We start from the raw sequence: 27,776 nt of genomic DNA, 5'->3' as shown, positions 1-27,776 counted from the left end.
GATGATTTATTCTGTATGGAGGAAAACTGAAAACAACATAGCCTGTTGCATATAGAGAAATAGATCCCCCAAATGCTGTAACCCTAGGTTAAGGCTGGGCAATCTTTTGCTGTGGGAAGCTGTCCTGTACATTGTGAGAAGATTAACAGCATCCTTGATCATGACATCCTAGATGATGCAATTAGTTTCCTATAAGTGACCATCAAACAAGCCTCCAGACATCGCCCAATGTCTGCTGAGGAACAAAGCCACCCCAGGTTGAGAAATATTGCTCTGACCAAGCCTTTGGAGAAAAACAGTAAAAGTTGAGAGAATTTTAGCAGGGATCTCCAAGATGATCATATTCTGATTATAGTTTAATGAGTTCTTCATTTTCTGAGGTTTGGTTGCAGATTAGGATTAGTGGTAGTGACATTTGCATTCCAGTAGCCTTCTTTCAAAGTCAGTCAGCATTCCAATTGGGATTGAAGGGTTTGAATGTGGGGAAATTTCCCTCTACTTAAGACCTAGTTTAACAGTAGGTATCAATGGAACATAAAGCCAGAGTTTCCTCCTGATTCTTTCTGCTGCCCTTGTTTAGATACAAAATACAAACTCACAATTTCATTCCTATGATATACGCAGACCACACTTTTCTGTGTAGTCTTTTTTTTTTGAATAAACACAAAAGAAATAAAAATAGGGGAGTGGTATGTCGGCAGGCAATCACAGCTATGCTATTTAATATGGGTTAGTGGTACAAGTTTTGTTATCCAGAGTCTGCTACTTACTTCTGTGGGAGAGAGAGTATAGTGCTTTCTACATGTTAGGGGCTGTTCATGAATCATTTCTATCATTTGTGTGTATGTGTGTATATGCATGTGAGTACAAGCACATTCATGCCACAGCACGCCTATGGGAGTCAGAAGCCAAACTCGACTGCCAGTCATCGCTTTCCACCTTGTCTGAAACCAGTTACTTGCTGTTCACTAGTGTGTACACCAGACTAGCTAACCAGGAGCTTCAAGAGTTCTCTTCTCTCTATCCCTCATCTCCTGGGGAGTGCTGGGGTAACAGACCTTGCATTACTGTGTCTGACTTTACATGGTTTCTGGGGATCAGAACTCGGGTCTCCATGCTTGTATATCCAGCCCTTTACCCACTGAGCTACCTCCTCTGACTCTGTTTCGTGAATTTTACTCAAGGAAACTCATTTAATATTCATTACAATCCTGTGGTGTGAATAATTTGAACCCCATGTTAAAGGTGAGGAAAAGAGGCATAAGATTTTAAGTATTTGAGGGTTTATTTTTAAGTATCCTGCTAACCATAGCCAATGTGGACAACTTTGGTCATTTGCTTTAGGAGAAGCAAAGCTACAGTTCTAAAACATCAAGCCATCTCGCAAAGCACCAGCCTCACACGAAGTTAGTCTGAGAGCATGCATAGTAAAGTGAGCTAAAACAAGGCCCCTTCAAGTTTTTTCTAAACACAGATAAAATACTAATCATCCTTCAGTATTTGTTGAAATAGTGATCACTCCTTCTTTACCAACTAGAGCATAATCTTCATAGTTAGTCATCTTATAGATAAGATTAGTTAAGATGCCCTCAGAGAATTGCCCCTGCTTTCTCTTGACTCCGTAAGAGTAAACCCCAATTTCCTTAGACATAATGCCCCTCAAATAACTTCGGGAAATCATCTCCATTCTTTCCACACATTGATCTTCATGTTATTGTTAGATAATAGTAAGACTATATACTCATTAGACCATATATACTTGTTCTTGGTCATTTTGGTCTAAAAGAAATTGATGTTTATGTACCTATAAAAAGGTACAAATCAGTATGTAGTTGCTAATTTTCCAGATGATTGAATTCATGTCAAAAAATTAATACAGCTAAGGATAATGTTCAGTGGTCGAGTTCTTGCCTAGTATTCATGAGGACCTGGGTTCTTTCAACACCATCGGGGGGGGGGGGGTAGGGAACTGGGCCAAATTTAATGAGATGAAAATTTATATTTATATTTATATACATATAAAAATCATTTTTGGTATACAAAATATTATTCATATAGTCAAGAGATAATTTGATAGATGTTAATAAATAGAAAAATACCTGGGAATTTAATAAGAATTTACAATGTTGAAATGAGCCAATCATAGAATATGTATACTTAAAGTACTACAATCTGGTGTTCTAGCTAAAAGAAGCAAAATTCCAGCTAAAGAAATGGCATGCTACAATTGATTTGTGTCCCATATTGATCACACCTACACTATCTTTCTGTGACTCATTCTTCAAGATGTTCATTAGTAAATGGAAGGAAAGATGGCCAGCCTAGTGAGTGGCTGTTGCCATATCACAGGAGGGACTAGGCCAAATTAGCAAAGAGGATTTCAGAAGACTTGCTAGCTTACCATCCTTAAGTGTTCAAATCAGTGCTTCTCAACCTTCTTCATGCTGTGACCCTTTACTACAGTTCCTCATGTTGTGGTGACCTCCAACCATAAAATTGTTTTGTTGCTACTTCATAACTGTAATTTTGCTACTGTTATGAATCTTAATGTAAATATCTGATGTAGAGGGTGATCTTAGGCAATCCCTGTGAAATGAGTCTACTGAGCATATAGTCTTGCTATTGTCTAACAATAACATGAAGAGTCATTTCATCAAAACCCACAGGTTGAGAAACACTGGTTTAAAGGGTTGTTTCTGTAAGAAAAGATGGAAACAATATTTATGTCTAAAGAGGAGTCAAATCTATCTTTAAAGATTCTGAAGCAATGAGTCATACCTTCTGGAGTGAATTACATCAATTTAAGAAGCCACTTCTAGGTGACTATGGATCCTGGGACCTTCTGTTCTGGCCTTTATCTGCAAGACCTGGTGTCCTAGTGGAAATGGAAGACTGAAGATCCTTGGAACAGTAGTTAAGAAACAGGTACTATAGGGCTTCTTGGTTTATACATTTGAAGGGCAAAGGACTTAAACTGTTCACTGATCTAGAGCACTAGAAGATTTAAGGCTTTAGCCTCATAAAAAATAAATATAGTCCACTGTGTTTGTATATTTAGTTATCTTGAGTGGATTAATTAGAAGATGTTTGGTTGAGAGAATAATTAAGGTATTGTTAGGTAAAATGTCCAAAAGACTATGCCTTGGTATCATTTTATATTCCTGTATAAAATATGTACAAATGAGTCAAAAGTGACAGTTGTTATTAAAAGGGACAAACCAGCTGTTTAAAAGAGCGACACTATTTCACTCCTATAGATTCAGGAAACGATCTTTTGAGGAGTTAGCAGTGTAGCTAATAGTAAAAGATGGGTATATAATAGGAGAAAGATCGCAAAAACCTTGAGTACTGAAATCTCCCTTTTCTGAATTACTATCATTTGAGACATTCTGATTAGGGCCCAACATTCTTACCTTGTTTGATTCAAATTAAGAGGCTTTATATTTTCTTTTTAATTTTGTAATTATCTGTTTATCATCATCATCATCAGTGTGTGTGTGTGTGTGTGTGTGTGTGTGTGTGTACAGGTGTATGTGCCCTAGTGTATAAATGGAGTATTCTGGACTTTGGGTGGGGGCAGTGGGTCAGGCTCTTCTTCTACTGTGGGTTTTGGGAGTTGAGCTCAAGTTTGTCAGGGTTGTGTGGCAAGTGCCTTTATGCACTGTGCCATCTTATCAGCACATATTTTCATGGGGGCTGGATGTGGAGAGTAAACAGTCTCAATAGTCAGCTCGTCATTACATGCTCTTAAAGCCACAATCATATTTTTAAGCAGCCATTATTTATGCTTGGTCACATAGATGAAAGGAATCAGGACAATCTGAGATGGGAGATATCTGACATCAGGGACAAAAGCAGGTAAACGCAGTTGAAGCTTTACAGTTCATGTAATGAAGTTGTTATAACTCTCATATTCTGTGAATACTTATTGACAAAGATCAGATAACATAAAAATGGGGTTGTCACATACATCTACAGTGTCAACTTCTAATAGATGGAGTTATGCCAGTTCTGTTAGTGAAAATCTGGATGTGTTGGATTCTGAGATACTCTGCTTTGATAAAAGTGACAGTAGGTGCTTTGCAAAACACGGAAAAGATAATTATAGCAAATACCCCTAGCTGTAAACTGTCTGGCCCCTTCTTCAGAATGATCCCATTTCATAACCTGACTGTGAGTCAACATCAGGCAACTCTTCCCACACATGCCAATGTAATCTAAGAGACTGTGTCCATTGATGAGGAATGCATCTCAATGCCTTTGTATCTTTGTGGTGATGCTCTTGGTTTTTTTTTTTTTCTTATTTTCTAAGACCTTCAAAGGAATCCACCAGTATTATTTTCAGAGGGCAGTTTTTCTTTGAGACTTTATGTGTGGAATGTGGAACACTTTAGAGTGGTGAATATTTATTTGTTTGTTCTCTTTAACTTGGGTTACAGTCTATCAGGGCCAGAGGAAATTAGTTTGGTAGCACTAGACTAGCTTAGTTGAGGGGATTAGGGAGATGAACAGAACTCTGGGATATAAGATAAGTGGGATTTTCATGTGACATTTGAAGTCATTATTGGTGAAAAAAATGTAAAATTTAAAATAAAAACCAGGATGTAATTCTGCAGTTTTGTGTTTCACCTTACCCTATTGTAGTCTTGACTCTACCTTTTACAAGCATAGAAAATCATATAGTACATTAAAATACTTAAGTGTGTGTGTGTGTGTGTGTGTGTGTGTGTGTGTGTGTGTTACATTAGATCATAAACTGGGATGTTTAAACTCTCAGCAATAGACTAGAAATGTCAGAGACTGCATTGTAACTTTGGGGGTACTATTTAAACTATCTTGCTTTGGGCTTCTCATCTGTAAAATAGAATAAAGCACTAGCTTCATTACTGGAAGAATGAACAGTTTATTCAAATTAGGGCACTCTTGATAGTGGAAAGTGGCACTAATAGACATTACAGTGCTATAATTTTGAATGTTGCAGTTCAAAAAATTACTATTAAATGGGATAGTTAAAGGTTTATAACACACAGAAATGATGAAATTACTCAATCCTAAGCATCTGGAGTTGCAAGAACAGGCCTGATTATGTTTGTTTTCTGTTCATGGAACCTTTGATTTTATCTTGTTTACCACTTCTGCTGCCAAGTGTTGGTTGGTACAGTGGCTTCACAAATCTTGTACTTGTGTACTGTAAGTGGCCAGTAGGGGCAGCAGTGTCTTATTCCTTCCAGAGTATCTGAGTGCACTTCATTTGATGAGGGAGCTCCACACAAACTATCCTAGGAGGGGAGTGTTAGTTATGACACTGTAACTGAGAACTGTCATAAAAGAGTTCTGGGATAGTGTTTTTTCATTTTTGTTGTTTTAGCTTCCACTGTGTGTTAAAGTTATAATTTATTTAAATTACATGTGCAGAATAAAGGTTAGAAACCATTTCCATTTAATTCAGATATTAATACAATATTTTATTTAAAATTATTAATTTAGGACTAAAACTTCTTGTCATACAGGTCTTTCACTCATTTGATTTTAGTTACTCCCAAGGTTTTTTGTATTATTTGTGGCTATTGTAAAGAGTGATGTTTGAGTTACCCCAAGGTTTTTTGTATTATTTGTGGCTATTGTAAAGGGTGATGTTTCTCTGATTTCTTTCTCAGTATATAGGAGGGCTATTGATTCTTTTGAGTTAATCTTGTATCCTGCCACATTACTGAAAGTGTTTATCAGCTGAAGGATTTCCCTGGTAGAATTTTTGCAGTCATTTATGTATACTGTCATATCATCTACAAATAGTGACAGTTTGACTTTTCCTTTCCAATTTGTATCCCCTTGATCTCCTTTTGTTGTCTTATTGCTCTAGCTAGACCTTCAAGTACTATATTGAATAAGTATGGGGAGAGTGGACAGCCTTGTCTTGTTCCTGATTTTAGTGGAATCACTTTGAGTTTCTGTCCATTTAATTTGGTGTTGGCTGTTGGCTTGATGTAAATTGCCTTTATTATACTTAGGTATGTTCCTTGTATTCCTAATCTCTCCAAGACCTTTATTATGAAGGGGTGTTTGATTTTGTCAAGGGCTTTTTCAGCATCTAATGAGATGATCATGTGTTTTATTTTCTTTCATTTTGTTTATATGATGGATTACATTGACAGATTTTCATATGTTGAACCATCCCTGCATCTCTGGGATGAAGCCTACTTGATCATGGTGGATGATTTTTTTGATATGTTTTTGGATTTGGTTTGCCAGTATTTTGTGAGTATTTTTGCATCAATGTTCATGAGGGAGATTGGTCTGTAATTCTTTTTCTTGGTTACATCTTTGTGTGGCTTGGGTATCAGGGGGACTGTAGCCTCATAGAAAGAATTTGGCAATGTTCCTTCTATTTTATTCTGTTTCTATTGTACGGAACAATTTCAGAAGTATTGGTATTAGCTCTTCTTTAAAATTCTGGTAGAATTCTATACTGAAACCATCTGGCCCTGGCCTTGTTTTGGTGGGGAGACTTTTAATGACTACTTCTATTCCCATAGAAGTTATACATCTATTTAAATTGTTTATCTGGCTTGATTTATTTTGAGTTATGTGGTACCTATCCAGAAAATTGTCCATTTCTTTTAGATTTTCTAATTTTGTGGAGTACAGGTTTTTGAAGTATGACCTGATGATTCTCTGGATTTCCTCATTGCCAGTTGTTATATCTCCCTTTTCATTTCTGATTTTGTTAATTTGGGTATTATCTCTCTGCCTTTTGGTTAGTTTGGATACGGGCTTGTCTATCTTGTTGATTTTCTCAAGAAACCAAATCTTTGTTTCATTGATGCTTTGTATTGTTCTCTTTGTTTCTATTTTGTTGATTTCAGCCCTCATTTTGATTATTTCCTGGTGGCTAATCCTCCTGGATGAGTTTGCTTCTTTTTCTTCTAGAGCTTTCAAGTGTGCTGTTAAGTCACTAGGGTGAGCTTTCTCCAACTTATTTATGTAGGCATTTAGAACTATGAACTTTCCTCTTAGTACTGCTTTCATAGTGTCCCATAAGTTTGGGTATGTTGTGGATTCATTTTCATTGAATTCTAGGAAGTCTTTAATTTCTTTCTTTATTTCTTCCTTGACCCAGTGGTGATTCAGTTGAGCATTATTCAGTTTCCATGAGTTTTTGGGCTTCTGTAATTTGTGTTGTTGTTGAATTCTAACTTTAAGTCATGTTGGTATGATAAAATACAGGTGGTTATTCCATTTTTTCTATCTGTTGAGATTTGCTTTGTGATCAAGTATGTGATCAATTTTAGAGAAGGTTCCATTGGGTGCTTAGAAGAAGGTATATTCTTTTGTGTTTGGGTGGAATATTTTGTAGATGCCTGTTAAGTCCATTTGAGTCATAATGTCTGTTAGTTCCCTTATTTCTCTTTTAAGTTTCTGTCTAGCAGACCTGTCCATTGAGGAGAATGTGGTGTGAAGTCTCCCAGTATTAGTGTGTACAGTTTGATATGGAATTCAATATTTAGTAATTTTTCTTTTATAAATGTTCTTGCCCTTGTATTTGGGACAAAAATGTTCAGAATTGAAACTTCATCTGGAAGGATTTTCCTTGTGATGAATATATAATGTCCTAGATCTTTTAAAATTAATTTTAGTTTGAAGTCTATTTTGCTGGATATTAGGTTATCTACCCCAGCTTGCTTCTTAAATCCATTTGATTGGAAAGACTTTCCCCAGTCCTTTACTCTGAGGTAGTGTCTGTCTTTGAAGTTGAGGTGTGTTTCTTGTATTCAACAGAAGGATGAATCCTGTTTTCATATCCATTCTGTTAGCTTGTGTCTTTTTATAAGTGAATTGAGTCCATTGATATTAAAGAATACCAATAAGCAGTGATTGTTAATTCCTGTTATTTTTGGTGGTAGTGGTGTGTGTTTCCCTTCTTTGGGATTTGTTGGCATAGGATTATCTATTGCCTATGTTTTCATGGGTGCATCTAACTTCTTTAGGTTGGATTTTTCCTTCTAGTGTTTTCTGTAGGGCTGGATTTGTAGATAGGTATTGTTTAAATCTGGTTTTATCGTGGAATATCTTGTTTACTCCATAAAAAAATCAGTAGCTCTTCTATACACAAATGATAAACAGGCCAAAAAAGAAATCAGAGAAACATCACCCTTTACAATAACCATGAATGATATAAAATACTTTGAGGTAACTCTAACCAAACAAGTGAAAGACCTGTATGATAAGAACTTTAAGTCCTTGAGAAAGAAATTGAAGAAGATATCAGACAATGGAAAGATTTGTCATGCCCATTGATAGGTAGAACCAACAAAAAAAGGCAATCTTACCAAAAGCAATCTACAGATTCAATGCAGTTTCCATCAAAATCCCAACATAATTCTTCATAGACTTCAAAAGAACAATACTCAACTTCATATGAAAAAACAAAAAAACCTAGGACAGCTAAAACAATTCTTTACAATAAACCAACTTCTGGAGGCATCACCATCCCCGTCTTAAGCTCTAATATAGAGCTATAGTAATAAAAAATAGCTTGGTATTGGCATAAAAATCAACATACGGGCCAATGGAATCGAATTGAAGACCCTGACATTAATCCATACACCTAAGAACACCTGATTTTTGACAAAGAAGCCAAAAGTGTACAATGGAAAATAGAAAGCATTTTCAACAAATGGTACTGGCATAACTCGATGTCAGCATGTAGAAGATTACAAATAGATCCACATCTATCACCATGCACAAAACTCAAATCCAAGTGAATCCAAGACCTCAACATAAATCCAGCTATACTGAACCTGATAGAGGAGAAAGTAGTAAGTATCCCAGAAAGCATTGGCACAGGAGACCACTTTCTAAATATAACACCAGTAGCACAGACACTGAGGATGACAATTAATAAATGGGACCTCCTATAAATGAGAAGCTTTTGTAAGGCAAAGGACACAGTAAATAAGACAAAAACGACAGCCTACAGAATGGGAAAAGATCTGCACCAACCCCACATCTGACAAAGAGCTGATCTCCAAAATATATAAAGAACTCAAGAAACTAGACAGCAAAATACCAGACACTCCAATTAAAAAATGAGCTACAAATCTAAACAGAGAATTCTCAACAGAAGTATGCCAAATGGTTGAAAGACATTTAAGCAACTGCTCAACATCCTTAGTCATGAGGGAAATGCAAATCAAAATGACTCTGAGATACCATCTTACACCTGTCAGAATGGCTAAGATCAAAAACACTGATGACAGCTTATGTTGGAGAGGATGTGGAACAAGAGGAACATTCCTCCACTTTTGGTGGGAGTGCAAACTTGTACAGTCACTTTGGAAATCAGTATGACAGTTTCTCAGAAAATTGCGAATCAATCTACCTCAAGACCCAATTGTACCACTCTTGGACATATACCAAAGGGATGCTCAAGCATACCAAAAGGACACTTGCTCAACTACGTTCATTAGCAGCATTTTTTGAATTAGCCAGAACCTGGAAGCAACCTACATGCCCCAAACCAAAGAATGGATAAAGAAAATGTGGTACATATACACAATGGAGTATTACTTAGCTGTAAAAAAACAATGACATCATGAAATTTGCAGGCAAATGGACATAATTAGAAAATGTCATCCTGAGTGAGGTAACGCAGACTCAGAAAGACAAACATAACATGGTATGTACTCACTCATAAGTGGATACTAGATATAAAATAAAGGATAATCAGATTACAACCAAAAGCTCCAGAGAAGCTAGGGGAAAAAAGGAGCACCCTAAGAGGGACTCATTGATCACCTTGGGAAGAGGAAACAGAGAAGATCTTCATGAATAAACTAGGGACGTGGGAGGGGGGCAATAGAGGGTAGGAAATGGGGGATGAGAACATGAGGGAACAGGATGTTTGAGCTGGTGGAGGGATGGAATGGGAGAGCAATGAAAGAGATATCTTGATAGAGAGAGACATTATGGGGTAAGGAGGAAACCTTTTGCCTGGGAAATTCACAGGAACCCACAAGGAAGACCCCAGATTAGATGACTAACAGTAGGGGAGAGGGTGTCTGAACTGGCCTACTCTGGTAATCAAGTTGGTGAATACCCTAACTGTCATCATAGAGCCTTCATTCAATAACTGATGGAAACAGATGCAGAGATCCACAACCAAGCACCAGGCCAGCCCTGGGAGGTCAGTTGAAGAGAGGGAAGAGGGACAATATGAGCAAGGGGGGTCAAGATGGTGATGGGGAAATCTTCAGAGACAACTGAACCAAGCTCATAGGAACTCAGGAACTTTAGACCAACAACTATGGAACCTGCATGGGACCAGACTAGACCCTCTGCATATGGGAGACAGTTGTGTAGCTGAGTCTGTTTGAGGGCCCCTGGCAGTGGGGTCAGGATCTATCCCTAGTGCATAAGCTGGCTTTTTTGATCCCATTACCTTGATCGAACACCTTGCTCACCCTTGATGCAGCAGGGAGGGGCTTGGTCCTACCTCAGCTGAATGTACCAGGCTTTGCTGTCCTCCCATGGGAGGCCTTACCCTTTTGGAGTAGTGGATGGGAGGTGGGCCCGAGGGAAAGGTGGGGGAGGGGGAAGTGTGAGGAGGGATAAGAGGGGAAGTTGTGATTGGTAAGTAAAATGAATAATAAAGTTAAATAAAAAATAAATAAATAAAATTATTAATTTAGGGGAAATGCTAAATCATACAAGGCACTAGGATAATAGACTTAAATTGGGACTTTTCCAAATAAGTTGGATTACATAATTACACTATTTCACAGTTATAGCAGGGATTGAATGAATTATTATCCCTAAAAGAGTTAAAAATAATACCTGACATTGAACAAGCCCTCAGTGACTGTCAGCACTTGATAATACCCTTTTTTTCTTATCAGATTAAAATATACTGAAAATGCCAGTACTTTGCCTATTTATTTGATTTTTTTGTATTTCTATTTTGTGGGGTATTATTTTTCTTGATTTTGATTTTTTTCTTGTTTTTGTTTGTTTGTTTCTTGAAAGAGAAGGGGGAACGTAAATTTGGATGGGCAAGGGGGTAGGGGAAGAAATGAGAAGAACAACATAAGAAAAAAAAACTAAAATAGAACTGAGTAAAATTTTGTTAAATATCTGCCTTTCCTAAGGGACAAATAATGTTGTCTTTTTCTTCATTGTATGTTCTCACTCAAGCTGTTAAATTTGGTCCTTTCAATACCAATTTTGAGATACAGACTTCAGAATATCTTTATGGAAGTCATGAAGCTTCCATCTTGAAAGAAGTAGTAAATTTTGTAAAGCAGCAATTGTAGCTCTCACCTGACCTATTTCACACGCTTTTCCCTCAGAGACTAGGAACCCTCAGAGAAGAGGGGGTAGAAAGACTGTAAAGGCCAGAGGCCAGAGATGACAGGGTGACACAGTATCTTCTGCACTCAGGGACTCACAGTGGCAGTGATCACCAGCACAAGACCTACAGTCAACATCCTAGCATAGATGGGGAAGAAGATGGCAAACCTTGACCCCATCTCAGGGCCAATTGTCAGCTGATGGCTTCTGGGAAAGGGCAAGTATCATTTTTTTTAAAGGTATAGTCTCTGGTAGGTTGACCATGCTCCAGTGATAGCCCCACAACCATGAGTATATGGGGAACACAAATTGGACTAGGTTATATAACATCAAGCACGTGAAGTTGGGAAGGGGTGGCATGTGGGGAATGTATCTGGGAGGTGTTGGGCAGAGGAGTGTGGAATGAATATGATTAAAGTACATTGTATGCCTATAAAGAATTTTCAAAGAAGTAATAAAATATTTTTAAAATGTTTAAGACATGACTCTCTTTAAACTTGAGTATTCTTGCTTCCCAATATGTGACCTACACAAATCTTTCCTTAACCCAGCTACTTCATGTAAATAGCTAGTGTCTCCTTCATTTTCTCCCTACATTGTCTACTCTCTCACAAGTACTCTAAGCTCCCCATTATTCTTCCTTATCTTTCTTTCTTCTTTCCTTTCCCTCTTCCTCCAACTCCCCTGTTATGCTTTCCTAATCTTCTACCTACTGGTACTCACCTACAACTATAATTGTACATATACTCAAGCATCTGTCTTCTCAGTGGCTGTACCTGAGCCTGGAAGCTTCCTGGATGAAAACATACACCTGCTTATTGATTATTTCAGACCTTCTTGATTATCACACATTACTACATAAACACAGATCTTATAAGGATACACACTGTCTCTGCCTCAGTATTCTATTTTCATCTCTTTCCTTCGAATACTGGCCTTCCCATTCTCCTAAACTGTTACTGAACACTTCTTCCTTCTTTCTCAATGTGTCTGCATTTTTTTCTTTCCACCACACTTTGAGCCAGTAAGAAATCTCAGAATTCATAGGCAGAATTAGGAACTTTCATCTTACCACCAATGAACCTACCAACTGAGTCACAATCATACTTATTGTCCCATTTCCTCTGTATAATGGTGAGACATGGGGATTCAGGAGATAGCATTTTAACTGAGATCCTACTGGGTCATTTCCTGGGGCATAAACATGGAGAAATTAACTTCTGTGTGCTTTAATATCTCCTTCGGTGAGTTGGTGGTGAATGAAATAATGGATAAAGTGAAATATATATGTCTATATGAAGCTAACCCCTTTGTTCTGGATTCTATGGCTCTTTTTTAAAGAAAAATCTTCTTAAGACACATGTTCTTGAATTTATGGTTTCTGTTCAATGGGGTGTTAACATCTTCCTTTTCATTTGAGTATTCCCTTTGACAAATATATCCTCTTATCTTCTATTTTAGGGGAAAATCCTTTCCGGAACACATTTTTCTTCCATTCTAGTTTCTATGCTTCCCTGCACGACAAAGGCAATTGCAAGTGTTAGCTAAAATCTGCCACCATTTCCTTTATTCATTTTCCAGTTCAACCTAGTCCAGACATGTTTTCTAAGAGAGGGAGTGCTCAATTTCCAGAGCATTTTCATTTTCATTCCCTTGGTGGGTGATTTCACCCATTTTTGCTGAGTTCAGACCATATCTGTTTCCTGGTCATTCCCAAGATACATGTGTTTTATCCCTCTCATGCACACATGTATCTATCTAATTACTTGCCAACTCTACTGAGCTGTTTCATAGGCATCTAAACCTGATCATATCAAATGGGGCTCTGTAATTCAACTCTACTGCAACCCCACATTCCCTGGCTTAGCATAATAGGTACTCAACAAATTGATGAAAGAATACATGGCAGATGAGTAGTCTGATGATGTTAAGGACTGAAAGTGTACAAAAATTTGTTTTGCTTCATCTCTTCCCTTGAATGCTAAATTATTAAGTAATCTACTCTTGGTTTCTGAACATTCTCACCCACCAGCTAATCTTTAAACTACTACAATCTAGTATCTCTCTAAGAACAGAACTGAAAATACTTATCTAGGTAGTAGACAATAGAGCATTCTTCTAGTTAATTAAATTTTGTCCTCTACAGACTTTATATTTTACTTCTCATTTGTTATTCCATATTCTTGAGATAGTTGTTCAGATAGTTGATTTTCAAATCTGCTTTTATAAAGTAGTCTTTTGAAGTATGCATTTTCCAAAATAAACTGGCTTTGTTTCAGTTATTGTATTTTGATATACATAATTTATCTTTAAATTAAAATATTTTATAATGCCCCCTATGAATTATTTTAAGGCTTAATGATCCTAAAGTATGTTTTAATTTTTAAACTTAAGAAAATTTTTGTAGTCATCATTTTATTATTGATATTTAGCCCAAATTCACTTGATTAGATCACATATTCAGTACTTAATTTATAACTGATTTCAGTCATTTCATGTACTAGGTAGTAGCTGTCACCAACTTGACAAAACCTAGACTCACCTGGCAAGGGAGATACTCTATTGAATAATTGCCTCCATAGGATTGGCCTTTGGACATGTCTTGACTGATGGTAGGCATTTTGGGGGTGGGGTGTGAGGGCATCCCACTGTAGATGGCACCATGTATAGGCAGGCCATGTTGAATATGAGCTGGCTATCATTTCTCTTAAGTTCTGCTTTGAGTTCCTGGTTAGATTTCTATCCTGACTCCCCTCAGTGATGAATTGTGACCTGGAAGTGTCAGCCAAATAAACGCTTTCTTCCACAAAGTTGCCTTTGGTCAATGTGCTCATTATAGCAACAGAAAAAAAATCAGAACACTGGAGATTTGTTGTGACATGCTTTATAGTCGAGCTCATGGTAAACTTAACAAAATATCCCTTCTGAACTTGAAAAGTATATTTTTTTCTTCAATTGTGGGCACAGTGAGTTTATTAATCCTATTGCTAAATTTACATCCTCAATGATCTTTAAGCTGTTTTTTCTATCAATTTTTGAAAGATGTGTGTTAAAATTGTTCATTATGATTGTGGCTTTATCTGCTTCTATTTGCTAATTTAGTCATTGTATATCCAAGACAATGCTATCAGTTTACTATAAGTAATATTTTTGTGTATTTGCTTTTGTTTCCACACACAAGTTATCACTGGCCAAGAACTCCCTATGCAGCCCAAGATGGCCTTATATCTTACAAAAATCTCCTCTCTGCCTCCTGAGTGTTGGAATTACAGTTGTGAGTCCACATGCCTGGATTTAGTAGCAGATTTTGAAAGTCTACTTTCTCAAATATTAAAGGCACTGAACTGGCTTTATTTGATTAGCATTTTCATGCTATCTGTCTATCTATCTATCTATCTATCTATCTATCTATCTATCTATCTATCTATCTATCTGTCTATCTATCTATCTATCTACCTATTATCTATCCATCTATCCATCTTTCTTTCTTTCTTTCTTCCTTCCTTCCTTTCTTTCTTTCTTTCTTTCTTTCTTTCTTTCTTTCTTTCTTTCTTTCTTTCTTTCTTTCTTTCTTTCTTTCTCTCTTTCTTTCTTTCTTTCTTTCTTTCTTTCTTTCTTTCTTTCTATCCACTGTTAATTTTAGGCTTCTGTATTGCCCTTATAACTATATGTATTATAGGTAAGAAGGAATTGGATTTTATTTGAGTTTTCATTTCATCTAACAATTTTTGTCTTTTAATTAAAACACTTCTCTATTTCCTTTTGCATCATTTGCTGACACATTTGGGGTTGATTGATCACTTTGCCATTTGATTTTCTGTACCCTTCTTGCTCCCCATTCCCATTTTCTTTCATCTCTTCTTTCCTTTCACTCTGTGGTTTCCCTTCTTCTCTTCATTTCTTACTTACATATTTAAAAATGTGCTAGTCTTTAATGGCTATTATTCTATTATGTCATTATTGTCAAGAAATCTCAGAATTCATTTCCATAGAGCTCAGATATAGCTTAAGAATCTTCTACACTGCCTTCCAAAAATATCTTGCCAGTTATTCAGATTTTGGAAGGAAACTAAAAATCGTTTTCCATCTGTGGTCATAAGGAGTGAGCCAATAGTGGCTTTTTTTTTTTTAACGTTCTCATTACCAGAATCACCTGCAGCATTCCACTCCAAACCTTATGAGTCAGTGTCTTCAGTGGAGTTCACTGAGAATCAGCATTTCCCTTAAAAATCCTAGACAAATCCCATTATGATAAGGTAAAATTTAGGGGAGCCTTGGCAGTATTAGCTCCTAAAAGAGGTTACTGAGTGATGTAAGCCACCCACAGACAATTGCATCATCGTTACATTCATGGTACAAACTGCACTGTTTATGAGCTGAAATAGCATCACAATTCAATAATATTTCATGGGCAGAATAAGTGATTCTGGACTTGTTACACTGCACTAGAATTCTCTGAACAAATAACTAGCTTCCACGGGGATAAAATTTATATAAGCTTAATGTAAAAAAGGCAATGTATGAGAAAAGGTGTGTGTGTGTGTGTGTGTACTTGTGTGCATGAGTGTCTCCATCCCCCCTCTCTCTCGTGTGTGTGTGTGTGTGTGTGTGTGTGTGTGTGTGTGTGTGTGTGTGTTCCTAGGCTGAACAGATAAAATGTTCCTGAAATTGATCTAGGTGTAAGAGAGAGGTCAGCCTGCAATATGTTTTTGGAGTGCTCTTAAAAACCTTTGGTAAATGCAGTCAGGACTCAGGGAGCTCATACGCATACAAACTCCTCAAAGTAATCTAATAATGCCTCAGCATCTAATAATTCCTCAGCTTTATATCTAGGTATTTGTAAGCAGTAAGATTGACATGTTATTTTTTTAGCTCCAGCATCATGTTGCTTTACCTTCACCATCAGGTTTATGGAGTCTTAGGGGGGGCAGATATTGAAAAATAGCTTATGTAGTCTACATTAAATTTTGACTTGTTTTTTAGTGGTATTGTTATAGAAGGCAACACTCTCTATATCAACAGACATGTTTCTCTTCCAGTCAGAAGTGCAAACCAGGCACAATGCTTCTGGTATTCTTCATGGGGCTGGGATAGAAACCAGGGCTTGCTTTCCAAACACACCCACACAGTCAATTGCTTGGGAACTGAGGAAGAAATGAGCCCCATCTTGAAAAAGGTATTTCATTGGTAATGGGAAGCAGCCAAGGTTTGGGATTTTTAAAGATTGTCTAGGTGATTCTAATGTTCAGGCAAGTTTGGGACCTACTAAATTGGAGATATTGAACTATAAATTTGACATATAAACCTCTAAGTAAGGTAAAACTTGAGTTTTCTGTGCTAATGTCAAGATAGGGAGATCAGCCTAAATGAATCCACCAATGTCCAGTGTGCACATGTAGGACATAGAATACATAAAACAATGATTCTTAAGCTGTGGGTCAAGACTCCTTTGGTGATTGAATGATCTTTTCACAGGGATCATATGTCAGATGTACTGCATGCCAAATATTTACATTATGAGTCAGAACAGTAGAAAAATTACAATTATGAAGTAGCAATGAAAAAAATTTATTGTTGGCCATCACCACAACAGAAAGAACTGTATTAAAAGATCACAGTATATGAAGACAGATCAACTGATGAAAAACATCAAATCAGTTATGTACACACAGTCACATACATGCAAATTATCAATATTTAATCAGGATTTAAAATAACTGTTAGTTTGAATCTATATGCCCAATTAGAGTTGTTGGATAAAAATCAGAGAGCTCAAGCCAATTTGAATTTTTGAATTTCAGATAAACAACAAATAATTTCAGTATAATTACATACCATGCACTATTTGGGTGATATTTATATTAAAATATATTTACCTGGAAATCAAGTTTAGCTGTGTGACTTGTAATTATATCAACTAAATATGCTAACCTTACCCACAATGGTAAAGGACTAGTTTGAGCAGTAATTTATTAGGACAAAAATAAAGTTAATTTTCTTATTCATTATGAGTTCTGTTTTTTTTTTTTTTTTAGTTACATTGCTTGGTTAACCACCTCAGGCTCTGTGTGATTCTTTACTGAGAGACAACCCTACCTTATTTTGCCTTTTCTGTCTTCTCCGCAGACGAAGGAACTCCTTATGTTGCCTGGAGACAAAGTTCACTGCTGCATATTCCAGTAAGGCAGCAAACACAAACAGAAGGCACACTGCCATCCAGATGTCAATTGCCTTCACATAGGAGACCTGAGGAACAGGATGGGGTGAGAGAAAAAGAAGGAAGCTATGAAGGCTTTTTCCAGAAAACCTAATTCTACATTATTCGAATGTCAAGTCATGGTCAAGTCTTTTCTAGTCTTTAGAAAGCTAATGTGACTAGTGCTGCAACAAATGTCTACCAATAGAAGACTGGGCAAATAAATTGTGGTGTGTGTGTGTGTGTGTGTGTGTGTGTGTGTGTGTGTGTGTGTGTGATCTAATTAAACACACACATGGATGAAATTGGAGGACACTAACTTAAATGAAACAATTATCTCACTTATATGGAATCTGAAATTCTTTATCTCATAGAAGTTAAGAGTAGATTAGCAACTGCCAGAGATTGGAAGAAGTGGGTAAATGGATATAATGCTATAACTGAAGGAACAAATTCTAATTTTATATTTCAGAGATTGGTGAACATAGTTAACAATAATTCATCATATATCTCAAAATAGTTAGAAAAGACAATTTTGGATCAACTGGCCAGAAAAAAAAAATAGTAAAAATTCAAGATATAGGGTATGCCGATTTCCCTGAGTTGACCCTCACTTAATACACACATGAATTACAATATTATATCAGGGTATAGGTCAGTAGTAGCAATCATATTCAGCACGTGTGGGATTTTGCGTTCAAGTTTCAGAGTTAAGAAAAAAATTAATTACTAAATACCACAGTATACCTCATAAATATGTAGCAATAAAAAGTGCTATAATGGTAAAAAAAAAAATAAAAGGTACAAAAGTCATGTTAGTACCACTTAGAAGATTAAATATGAGACAGATGAGACGATGGCCATGGGGAAGAGGGAACTTGTTACTCTCACTGCTCTGCAAGGATCAACATCTTACTCTATACACATTTTCACAGTACAGGGGAAAAAATACAGCGTTGTTGTAACATTGCAGATCCCAGACTGCCAAAATACTTGGCAACCTTCCAGCTGGGTGTATATTATTCAGTTCTAAATTTTTATGGGTCTTACCTACTATGTTTTTCTTTTTCTTTTCTAAGTACTTGCCAACCATTCTTTTAAGTATTATACATGTATGCATCTGTTAAGCCCAATAACAACTGTATTATCCCATTTTCTGAGAAGGCAACTGAAGTAAAGAAGGGTTAAATTACCTAAAGGCACAAAACTAAACCGTGAAAGCCAAGATTCAACTGAAACTGAGTGTTGACTAGTGTATTTCTTTTCTGACCACACATAATAAACACAGTTCCTAGACTCACATGGCTTGTAGCCCCCATTTCCTTTGACGTTTATGGTATTTCTCATGCCATTTAACTTACTTCTAAATCATTATTTCCAATGAATGCACACATTATGAGACATTTAGATTATTTTCAATTTCACTCCTCCAACTTAAAATTTTGCTTCTGTGAACATCTTTCCCCCCAAACACCTGTTTGTCTCTGTGCTTATTTGATAGACCCATTTTTGGATGCATTATGGCAGGGAATAATATCCAAATGGTCTCTGTATTTAGAAAGTTAACAGCAGCACAGAGGGCAAAAGAGTAGAAAGTCTAGAGAGAGGAAGAAGTATATTGCTGTGGAATACGGCTAACATCTCTAAGTGGCTTCACCATAGTGACTCCACTCCTCAGCTGTCAAATACAAACAGTCACAGTACCAGCCACACAGAGGAGGTTGTGAAGAAAATCACTTAATATATGCAGAGTTTAAAATAATGTCAACTCTAGAATAAGTCCTATAGAAAGGCTTGTAAGTATTTGACCACATATAGGTGTGCTTTTTGTTAAAGAGAGATAAATTAACAAAGAAGTGAAAATACCTACAATCTTAATAGAATGCAGTTCTTACTATTTTTATTTTGGAGGAATTTCATACATGTATACTTGTATTTATATAATTTCCACGCCTTCCCTTTCCCTTCAACTCCTCCCAAGACCCCTCTCAATTTCATGGCCTCTTCTTTTTAAATCTGTATTGTTATACACACACACACACACACACACACACACACACACACACACACACACACATTCATTTACTCCTACTTAATTTATTTAGTGTTGCTCATGTACATGAGTATAAGGCTGAGAACATGGGATTGAATAACCTATCAGGGGTGTGGGTCCGTGGAGAAGACTGATTCTCCTTCTCTTAGTAGTCATTAATTCCCTGCAGCTCTTCATCTAAGGGTAGGGCCTTGTGAAATTTCTCCCTGTCACATTGGTAAAACAATTGGTGCTGGCATTATGAAGGTATTCTTTAGGCCAACCATACTGTTGCGATTTCGGAAGTGCAGCTTCCTTATTGTGTCTAGAATACTGTTTACAGCACTTGTCCTGGTAGTGCACTTATTCCTTTAAGATTGCTGTCTGCTTTACAATATTTATCTCAGACAATTGGAACTACTTGCCAGTCCCACTTATATGGTTCTAAGTTGGCCCAGTGCTTTAGCATCCTCTTCCTTAGGAATGTTCCATTATTTCTACCTGGGATGAGTATTCATATTTTGTCTGATGGAGGCCTTTCAGAATCACTCAAAACCTGTCAGAAATGCCAACTCTCCTAGGAAGCATCCTTAAATCTTCCTCCTTTCTTCCATCTGGATGAGGGGACATTTTCTTTGTCCTCTTACTGAAGTCTATTGAATTTATTCTTTCTGTCTTAGTCACCTGCTCCTCTGCCCTATCAACAGACTGTAAGCTTGTTTTGTAAGTGTGTGCCTGGGTAAGTTGATTGTTTTTAGAGGAATGACCCTGGGCAGAATTACTCTTTGTATAACCAACACAGAACCTGGCAAGTCATGGGTATATATAAATTTAAATTAAAATATAAATATAAATTAAGCAACAATTAGTGGAAAAAAGGTCAATGAACTTGAAGGAGATTGGGGAGGGGTATGTGAGAGTTTGGAGGGAGGAAAAGGAAGAGTGAAATGTAATTATATTATAATCTCAAAAATAAAAATGGTTATGAAAGAATAAATAATGTAGTGTGGATGTTTAGATGGATAAAGGAATGAATGAATAAGTGGATGAAACAAAGGAATAAGATAGGCATTTTGCATTAAATCAGATAATACCAAACTATGACCTATCATCCACACATATCTGCATATATCCTTTATATATTACATGCTTATAAAATTGTAATATAACGTTTTTTAAATTCTCTTAACACACCTAGAATTTTAGAACGTTTTTCCTTAGTAAGCAATAATTGGTCTTGCACTTGCTCATCTGAAGCAACCCTATTTTATGATAATATAATGTTACTAATTACAATATTCCCTGTTATATATTATTCAGATTGCCTGTAAATATTTTAAGATCTCGTAATGAAGAGAATTTGTCACTGCCTGAAAGATACTCATACACAGAGTGAAGCCCAATAGAGCTGACCATATTTCTCCTATTCCTAGTGTTTACAGCATTCAGGAATTTCTAAACCATTTTTCTATCTCCTTCTGACCATCTCCAGGCTCAGCACATATTTGACTTCTTTTATAGTCGGTCGTAAGAGAATTCTTTCAGTATATTAATCATTTTTGTTGGTCTCTCAGTTTCCTTCAAATTATGAACCTCTTTCCAGCATTAAAGTGCTGACATTGAATGCATTATTCACATGGAGTTAGAGGATATTGGGAAATGTCTATTACATACGATGTGATGTCCCTTGGTGTTGCTCTCTCAGGACTGAAATTCCTTTTTGTTGCTTTTAACCAGCTCTAATGTCAGATTCTCTCCCTTTGGCTGCTAATCCTTAGAAGTTTTTAGCTCACATCTTTTCCTGTCACATTCTTTTTATGATTCTTGGGCTTACATGATCCCTTCCTGAACTACTTACTACAAACTTGCAAAATAGTTTTTCAATGGTAACTAAGCTCTGAATATGAGGCTATGATTCACTGACTTGGATTCTTTAGAGATATTTTTATTTTTTTACATTTAATTTTACTTTTAGGTTTTGGAGACAAGGTCTTGCTATATAGGCCAGGCTTGCCTGGACCTCGCCATCCTCTCATCTCAGTCTTCAAAACATTGGGATTTTAGGAATATAATCATGGCAAGTCTCCTTTTCAGAGTACTTAATTATGCCAATAAGATGCCTCAGCCGGTATAGCTGTCTACTGATCAAGCCCCATGGCCTCATTTTGATACTACTTCAAGCCCACAGTAGGAGGAGAGAACCAACTCCCCAAATTGTTCTCTGACCTCCACCTCTACTACAGTGTATTTTAGTACACATACACTCACGCTCAAATACACACACACACACACACACACACACACACACACACACACACACCAATAATGATAACAATAATAGTTTTGAAGAAAGCAGTTTCAAAAACGATATCAAGAAATGCAAAACATAATAGACATTCATAGCCTAGTGATATGTGAAAGCATTGTAGTGGGTTTTGTGAAAGGTAAATCAGAAGATGCCAGATGACTAAGATGCTTATTGATTCTTCCCAGAAGTTCTCTCATTACAGTTCTGGGGACTTTCTTCACAGTAGACCAGGAGCAGTAAATCATAGCCCAAGGGTCAGCTCTGACTCACTGAATATCTGCCAAATATTTATTGAAACACAGTTATACTTGCTTAGTTACATATTGCTTATGGCTACATTTATATTAAAATGGCACAGTTGAGTAGCTGTGACTAAAATCAAATGGCCTGCAGAGCCTGAAACACTAAGTGCTTATTTATTGAAAATGTTTGCCAGTCCTTAGCCTTCAGGAGTTTAATGGCTAGAAGAAGCTATAAAGGCAAAGCCCCAAACATGGAAGATGGTGGGGAATCCAGCGATTTGTAGATGTTGTGCATTTTAGGGATGAGGACATGATGATGCGTATATAGGTGTACATTCCAAGCAGAGAAGGCACTGAAGGCAAACAGATAGAGTCAAGGTTTCTATATCATCAAAAAATATTCTAATGATCATTTTTCAAATGAGGTATAAGCATATGTCTTATAATACCCATACAGTTATTTGTGTACAAAAGCAAAGATCTTATCAAAAGCCAACATTCTTCTTCCTCACGGGACTATCTCCCCTCTTGACATTTTCAGCTTCTTCTCAGGCCTGGTTCCCTTTCAGACTCTTTGATCATATATGTGATTTGACTATGGGACATCTTCTCTGTCTTGTGTCTCTTTAACTATTTCTGCTTTAATTTCCACTTTATATTCACACCCTCAATTAACCCACCCACTTCCATAGATTTCTTATTTCTGTGTATTTGAGGGTGATAGAAGTGTTGTTGTTGGTGGTGTATATCCTACAGCAAAGACTTTGTGCAAATCTCATTTTCTGCACCGGTAAAACTAGATTTTCTAGTCCACTTGAATACACAATGGAATGTGGAAGAAACTATGAATGCTATTTGAGGGCCTTTAAAATACCTCTAAGGACTTAACCCTTCTACATCTACCTTGGATGTCTTTCATTCAAAACAGCAATACAAACAAACAAACAAACAAGCAAACAACAAACAGAAAAGGCAGCAGTACCACACGCTGAAGAACCAGGATCTCTAAAAAAAAAAACAAAAAAAAAAAAAAACAAAAAAAAAAACAGGGTTCCCTGCTCCAGAGTAGAGTGTAATATGAAGGAGAAAGATTCTTTCCTTGCATTCATCCACAGAATTGAGGTTTTTGTGTTTCCAAAGCCATCCCTCAGCCATGACATCCCCCGTGCACTTGTGCTAGTTCTAAAATATTTATAGTTATTATTTGCAGGGTCTTAATTAAATGTCCCCTCATCCATTCATTTCATTAGAGTCCTTTCACTAGCAACTCTGCTTTCGCCATTGATTATTTCCTTGCCTTCACTCTAATATTCAATCTATTGTATAGACTTCACATTTCTATCTGCAAAGCATCGGTGTTTACGCTTTACTTTTCATTCCAAAGATGTCATTACAGGCTCAGCCATTAACTTGTAGATCTGGCTATTGTAACAATAGGTCCCTTTGCAGTCAATGTCTTCTAGTGGCACTTTGTTCTTTTGCTTCTATGGGATGAATTTAAAAAAAAAATTCAATTGGAAACATATATGCTTAAGCATTACTATGGCTGCCTTTTGCATGCTCTAGTATTCGAGATACTGCACAGTATGTGTCTGTCCTAGTTATTTAACTTTACCCTACTCTTTCCTAACACAAACTTTGCACTTTGTTTAAGCAATTCTACTTACCCCTGGGGAAGCCAACTCCATTCCTGTTATGACTCATTGTTTACACCAGTGGTTCCCAAATTGAGGGAATGATTTTGCACCTCAGGGGAAACCTGGCCATATTTGCAGATACTTTTACTTGTAACAACCACTGGGAGGTGCTACTAGTATGAGTCAGGAATGCTGCTAGACATCTTATAATGCCCAGGAGTTCCTCAGCCATCAAGTTCTTCAGTCCAAATGCTAATAATTTTGCATTGAAAAATCCCAATGTTAGGAAAGTAAATAAATGCTCCTCACCCCCTAATACCTATGTCTAGTCCAGTGAATCTCAATTAGGGACACTTAGGAATATCTGAAGCTGAAGTCAGGAGTACAGGGTAAGGAATTACCTAGTTATTAGATTCAGAAATCCTGCTTAAAATTTTTCCACTGTGTAAATTCTCACATTTCTCCATTTTCAGATAATTATTTAAGGAGTAGTTCAAATTCTATCTTCGGTATGATCCTTTCTCTGCCCACAGTGGTCCCACTCATATTTAGGTTTTATAATGTATTTATAGTTAGTTGGCCCATTTTAGTGTTCGTGCATATGTGTTTTGTCTACACAACTGAAGTATAGAATATTTTCAGGATAAAAAATCAATACCTTTCTATCTATGCCACTGAGGACAAGGCTTTCTGTTGTTAGTTGGTGCTCCATAAATTGATCGAAACAATTTCCAAGAAGTACAGAAATTCAAATTTTGTTCACAATCACTATTTTATATGGAAAGTCAACTACAAAAAAGATAACTAAATGGAAGACAAATTTAAGTCATTTTAAAATTATTATTTATTATTATTTTAGAAACATGGCAACTCTAGTTACTCAGGAGGCTGAGAGGCAGGATGATCACTTCAGTCCAGGAGTTCTAGGCTATGGTATGCTGGGCCCACCAAGTATCAGCACCAGGCTGTAGTGTGCTGTGCCCACCAAGTATCAACTACCTAGAGCAAGGAACCAAAAGATAACCTCAGGATGGGTGAGTCAGCCCAGGATGGAAATGGAGCAGATCAAACCTCTTGAGCTGCTCAATAGGTCCTGTATTTAGAGATGCTAGCTAATGGTATTCATGTTACTCTGGACCTGTTTTCACTAAGGAAAAGAAAATGTATTGTTTTTGATAGCTTTACAGCTCATATAGTTTACAAACCGATCTGGCGGGAAAGAAGAGGCAACTGAGTAGTTTAGGTTTTCTTAGCACCTATCTGTTGTACTTCCTGTTGTTTTGGCATCATGTTAACATTCTTTGGAGGCAATTCTCACTGATGGTTTCTCAGTGCTCTTGATGTTTTTGAAAACTTGAGAAAGATTTCTAGAGCCAGTGCCTCATTGCACACTCAACCCAATTTCAAAGGAGAAAAGCAAGTCATGAGCATATTTGCTTGCACCCTACAATTTGTTTTTCTAGTTTCAGATGGGACAGCATTTCCTGAGACAAGAGGCCACTGATCTCCAGGACAGAATTATGGGTAATCATTTTACAGGGACTACTCTTTTTACTCCTCAGGCAAGAATTCCCACAGGACAGTGTGCCAACTAATGTGCATTCTTAGCCATTAGACTGACCCCAGAGAGCTGTGATATTCCTCCCAAAATCAATAAAGGGGATTGTTTATGAAAATGTATAGTGAGAAGTTTCCTGTAGTAGAGAAGATTCACAAGTGACTATGATCAACCAAGCATTAGTTTTAATATAAAAGAAACAAAATGGGATTCATAGGATAATCTCAATGTTACCAGCTAGTTTTCTTTTATGTGGGGAGACAGAGGGTTTATCTGTACATGTGCAGCAGAGATACACATATCTGGAGGCGAGAAAAGCAAGTCAGGAGTCTAATGAGGGGCACTGAGTTAAGGAGCCAGGTAAGATTCATTAAGGAATGAGAATTATAAGATACACTCATGACACAGAACAAGGTAAATGCTGCTGATGATCCAGTTGTCATTGTCCTGATGTTCTGCCCGAGGGCGATGAGAACAAAACTACAAGCCATGCTTCCCTGCAGCTTGCTTCTGCTCCGACCACCCAAGAGAGCACGTGACCCACAGTTTTTTAAGGTTTCACTTATCCTCAGAGCAGACCATGCCCATAATGTCAGAAAACACTCCATCCAATTGGTCATTGGGTCAAATGGAGGAATTCCCACAACCTTTTCCCTTTTAGGTCTAAAACAGGAAGGTTCTAATCCTAACCTAGTAAAAACTATAACAATAAGAACTATTGGCATGTGTTACATTCAAATGGTCATTGGGCTGAATCATGGAATTCCCACAACAGGGGTCTTCCTCTATCACTCTCCACCTTATTTTCCTGAGAAGGAGTCTTTCACTGAACCTGAAGCTCGCCATTTCCACTAGGATGCCAGACTGGCCAGCAAGATCCTAGTATCTAAGTGTCTCTGTCTTCCAACATTGGGATTGCAGATGCATGGCCAAACCTGTTTTTTATATGGACATTAGTGATTTAGACTATGGAGCTCTTGTCTTCACAGCAAGTAAACTCATCCCCTGAACCATTTTCCCAGCACTATTTTTCTTCCTGAGCAATTATCCTTCATAACCTCCTGCTTGGGTCGATTTTTAATTGTTCTAAAACTATGAAACAAACTAGTGCCAAAGCAGAAAAGAAGATTTTCTGATCTGTACAGAACAATTTTATCTACCTTTGAAGAGAAAATTTTGAAATAAACTTTGATTGATGTTTGTTGAAATGAAGGCTACCTGTTGGCCAGAGTAGCTTGAGATATGCTCCCATTATATGGAATTTGATATCTCTAATCAATTCATGTTTTGTTTGATGTTATGAAGTATACCAGCCCTATCTCCATCACAGTTTCATGAATGGAAATGAGTTTATTAATTCATAGTAAAATAATACACAACCAGAAATCAACAAACATGGAAAGAAGATTTCTGACTTTGCTTTTTGCTTTTGCCTCTTATCTATGCACATCCATTTTTATCATCAAAAATAGTTGAATTAACTATGGTGCCAAAAGATTCATGATGTTGTACAATTTTGTCTTTATAGTTTCAGGGCCAGGTTGTGATTTTTATTGCCTAATTAAAACAGCTTACACCTGCTGTTTAATACAGGGAAATCAGATTTCCTTGGCAAAGACATATAGTGGCAGAGCTGACTATCTGGTTTATGCCAGCATCCCAACCATCACGCATTTTCTATTCATAGCTGATATTCTTGTTGGAGTCTAGGCAAAGTAATTTAAACAATAATGCTCTTTATGAAAATGTGGTTTGCATAAATAACCATTGGGTGGCAGTACCTTCAAACCTGGTATCTGAATAAACCAACCAGCTATAAGATGGTCCTGGAAACCTTTTGAGATCAATTTGTTTAGTTGGCATTGGTTGCTATACAGGTCTAATTAGATGATATTATTTATGATTATGTTTCTCTCCATTATAGAAGTCAGAAGACTATTCAAAGTTATTTAACAAAGCCATATATCCATGTGAGCTTTGAAAAGGGAAGGGGTACTAGAAGAGTACAACTGCTCACCCCTCAAAGATACAAGCAATACCATGAAATATTCATTGTACCATAGTATCACCCTGCAGAAATGCTCCCTCCAGTTTTCTGCAAATAAGGCATCTGGGGAAGCCAAAGCAAGGAGAGTATTTGCATCCAGAGAAAGGGGAAGAAGCAGGACTCAAGAAAATCTTACCTGTGCTTGTGTCTGCCACATTCCATCCATTCTCAGCTATTAAGAATACCGTCACTACTTACTTCCTATGACTCTACCTTCAGATGTAAAATGTGATGTATGTTTCTTCTCCAATAGGGCAGGAATGAGCAGTAAGTGGGAGATTGGTAGCTAATTAGCACTATTAGAAAACCAAGGGGAAAATTGAAGAAAAGAGCTAGTTATATTGTATCAATATTAGAAAGATGACACTGAGGAATGACAAGATGATGCCCTCTTAAATAGATATCCATTC

At 36.9% G+C, this 27,776-nt stretch overlaps 1 protein-coding gene across 3 annotated transcripts in view; it reads right to left on the bottom strand.

The window, feature by feature from the left end:
* Glra2 (glycine receptor alpha 2) overlaps window positions 1-27,776 on the bottom strand; it is a 203,813-nt gene that overhangs the window by 34,900 nt on the left and 141,137 nt on the right. For all 3 annotated transcript variants that reach the window (XM_028883530.2, XM_028883529.1, XM_028883531.2), the window contains one exon: window positions 17,443-17,592. In XM_028883530.2, coding sequence (XP_028739363.1) covers window positions 17,443-17,592 — 150 coding nt within the window. The remainder of the gene's footprint in view (window positions 1-17,442; window positions 17,593-27,776) is intronic.

Source organism: Peromyscus leucopus, chromosome X, assembly GCF_004664715.2.
Source record: "Peromyscus leucopus breed LL Stock chromosome X, UCI_PerLeu_2.1, whole genome shotgun sequence".
NCBI classification, from domain to species: domain Eukaryota; kingdom Metazoa; phylum Chordata; class Mammalia; order Rodentia; family Cricetidae; genus Peromyscus; species Peromyscus leucopus.
Note: the sequence above shows the minus strand (reverse complement) of the source record. Positions and strands in the feature narration are given on the sequence as shown.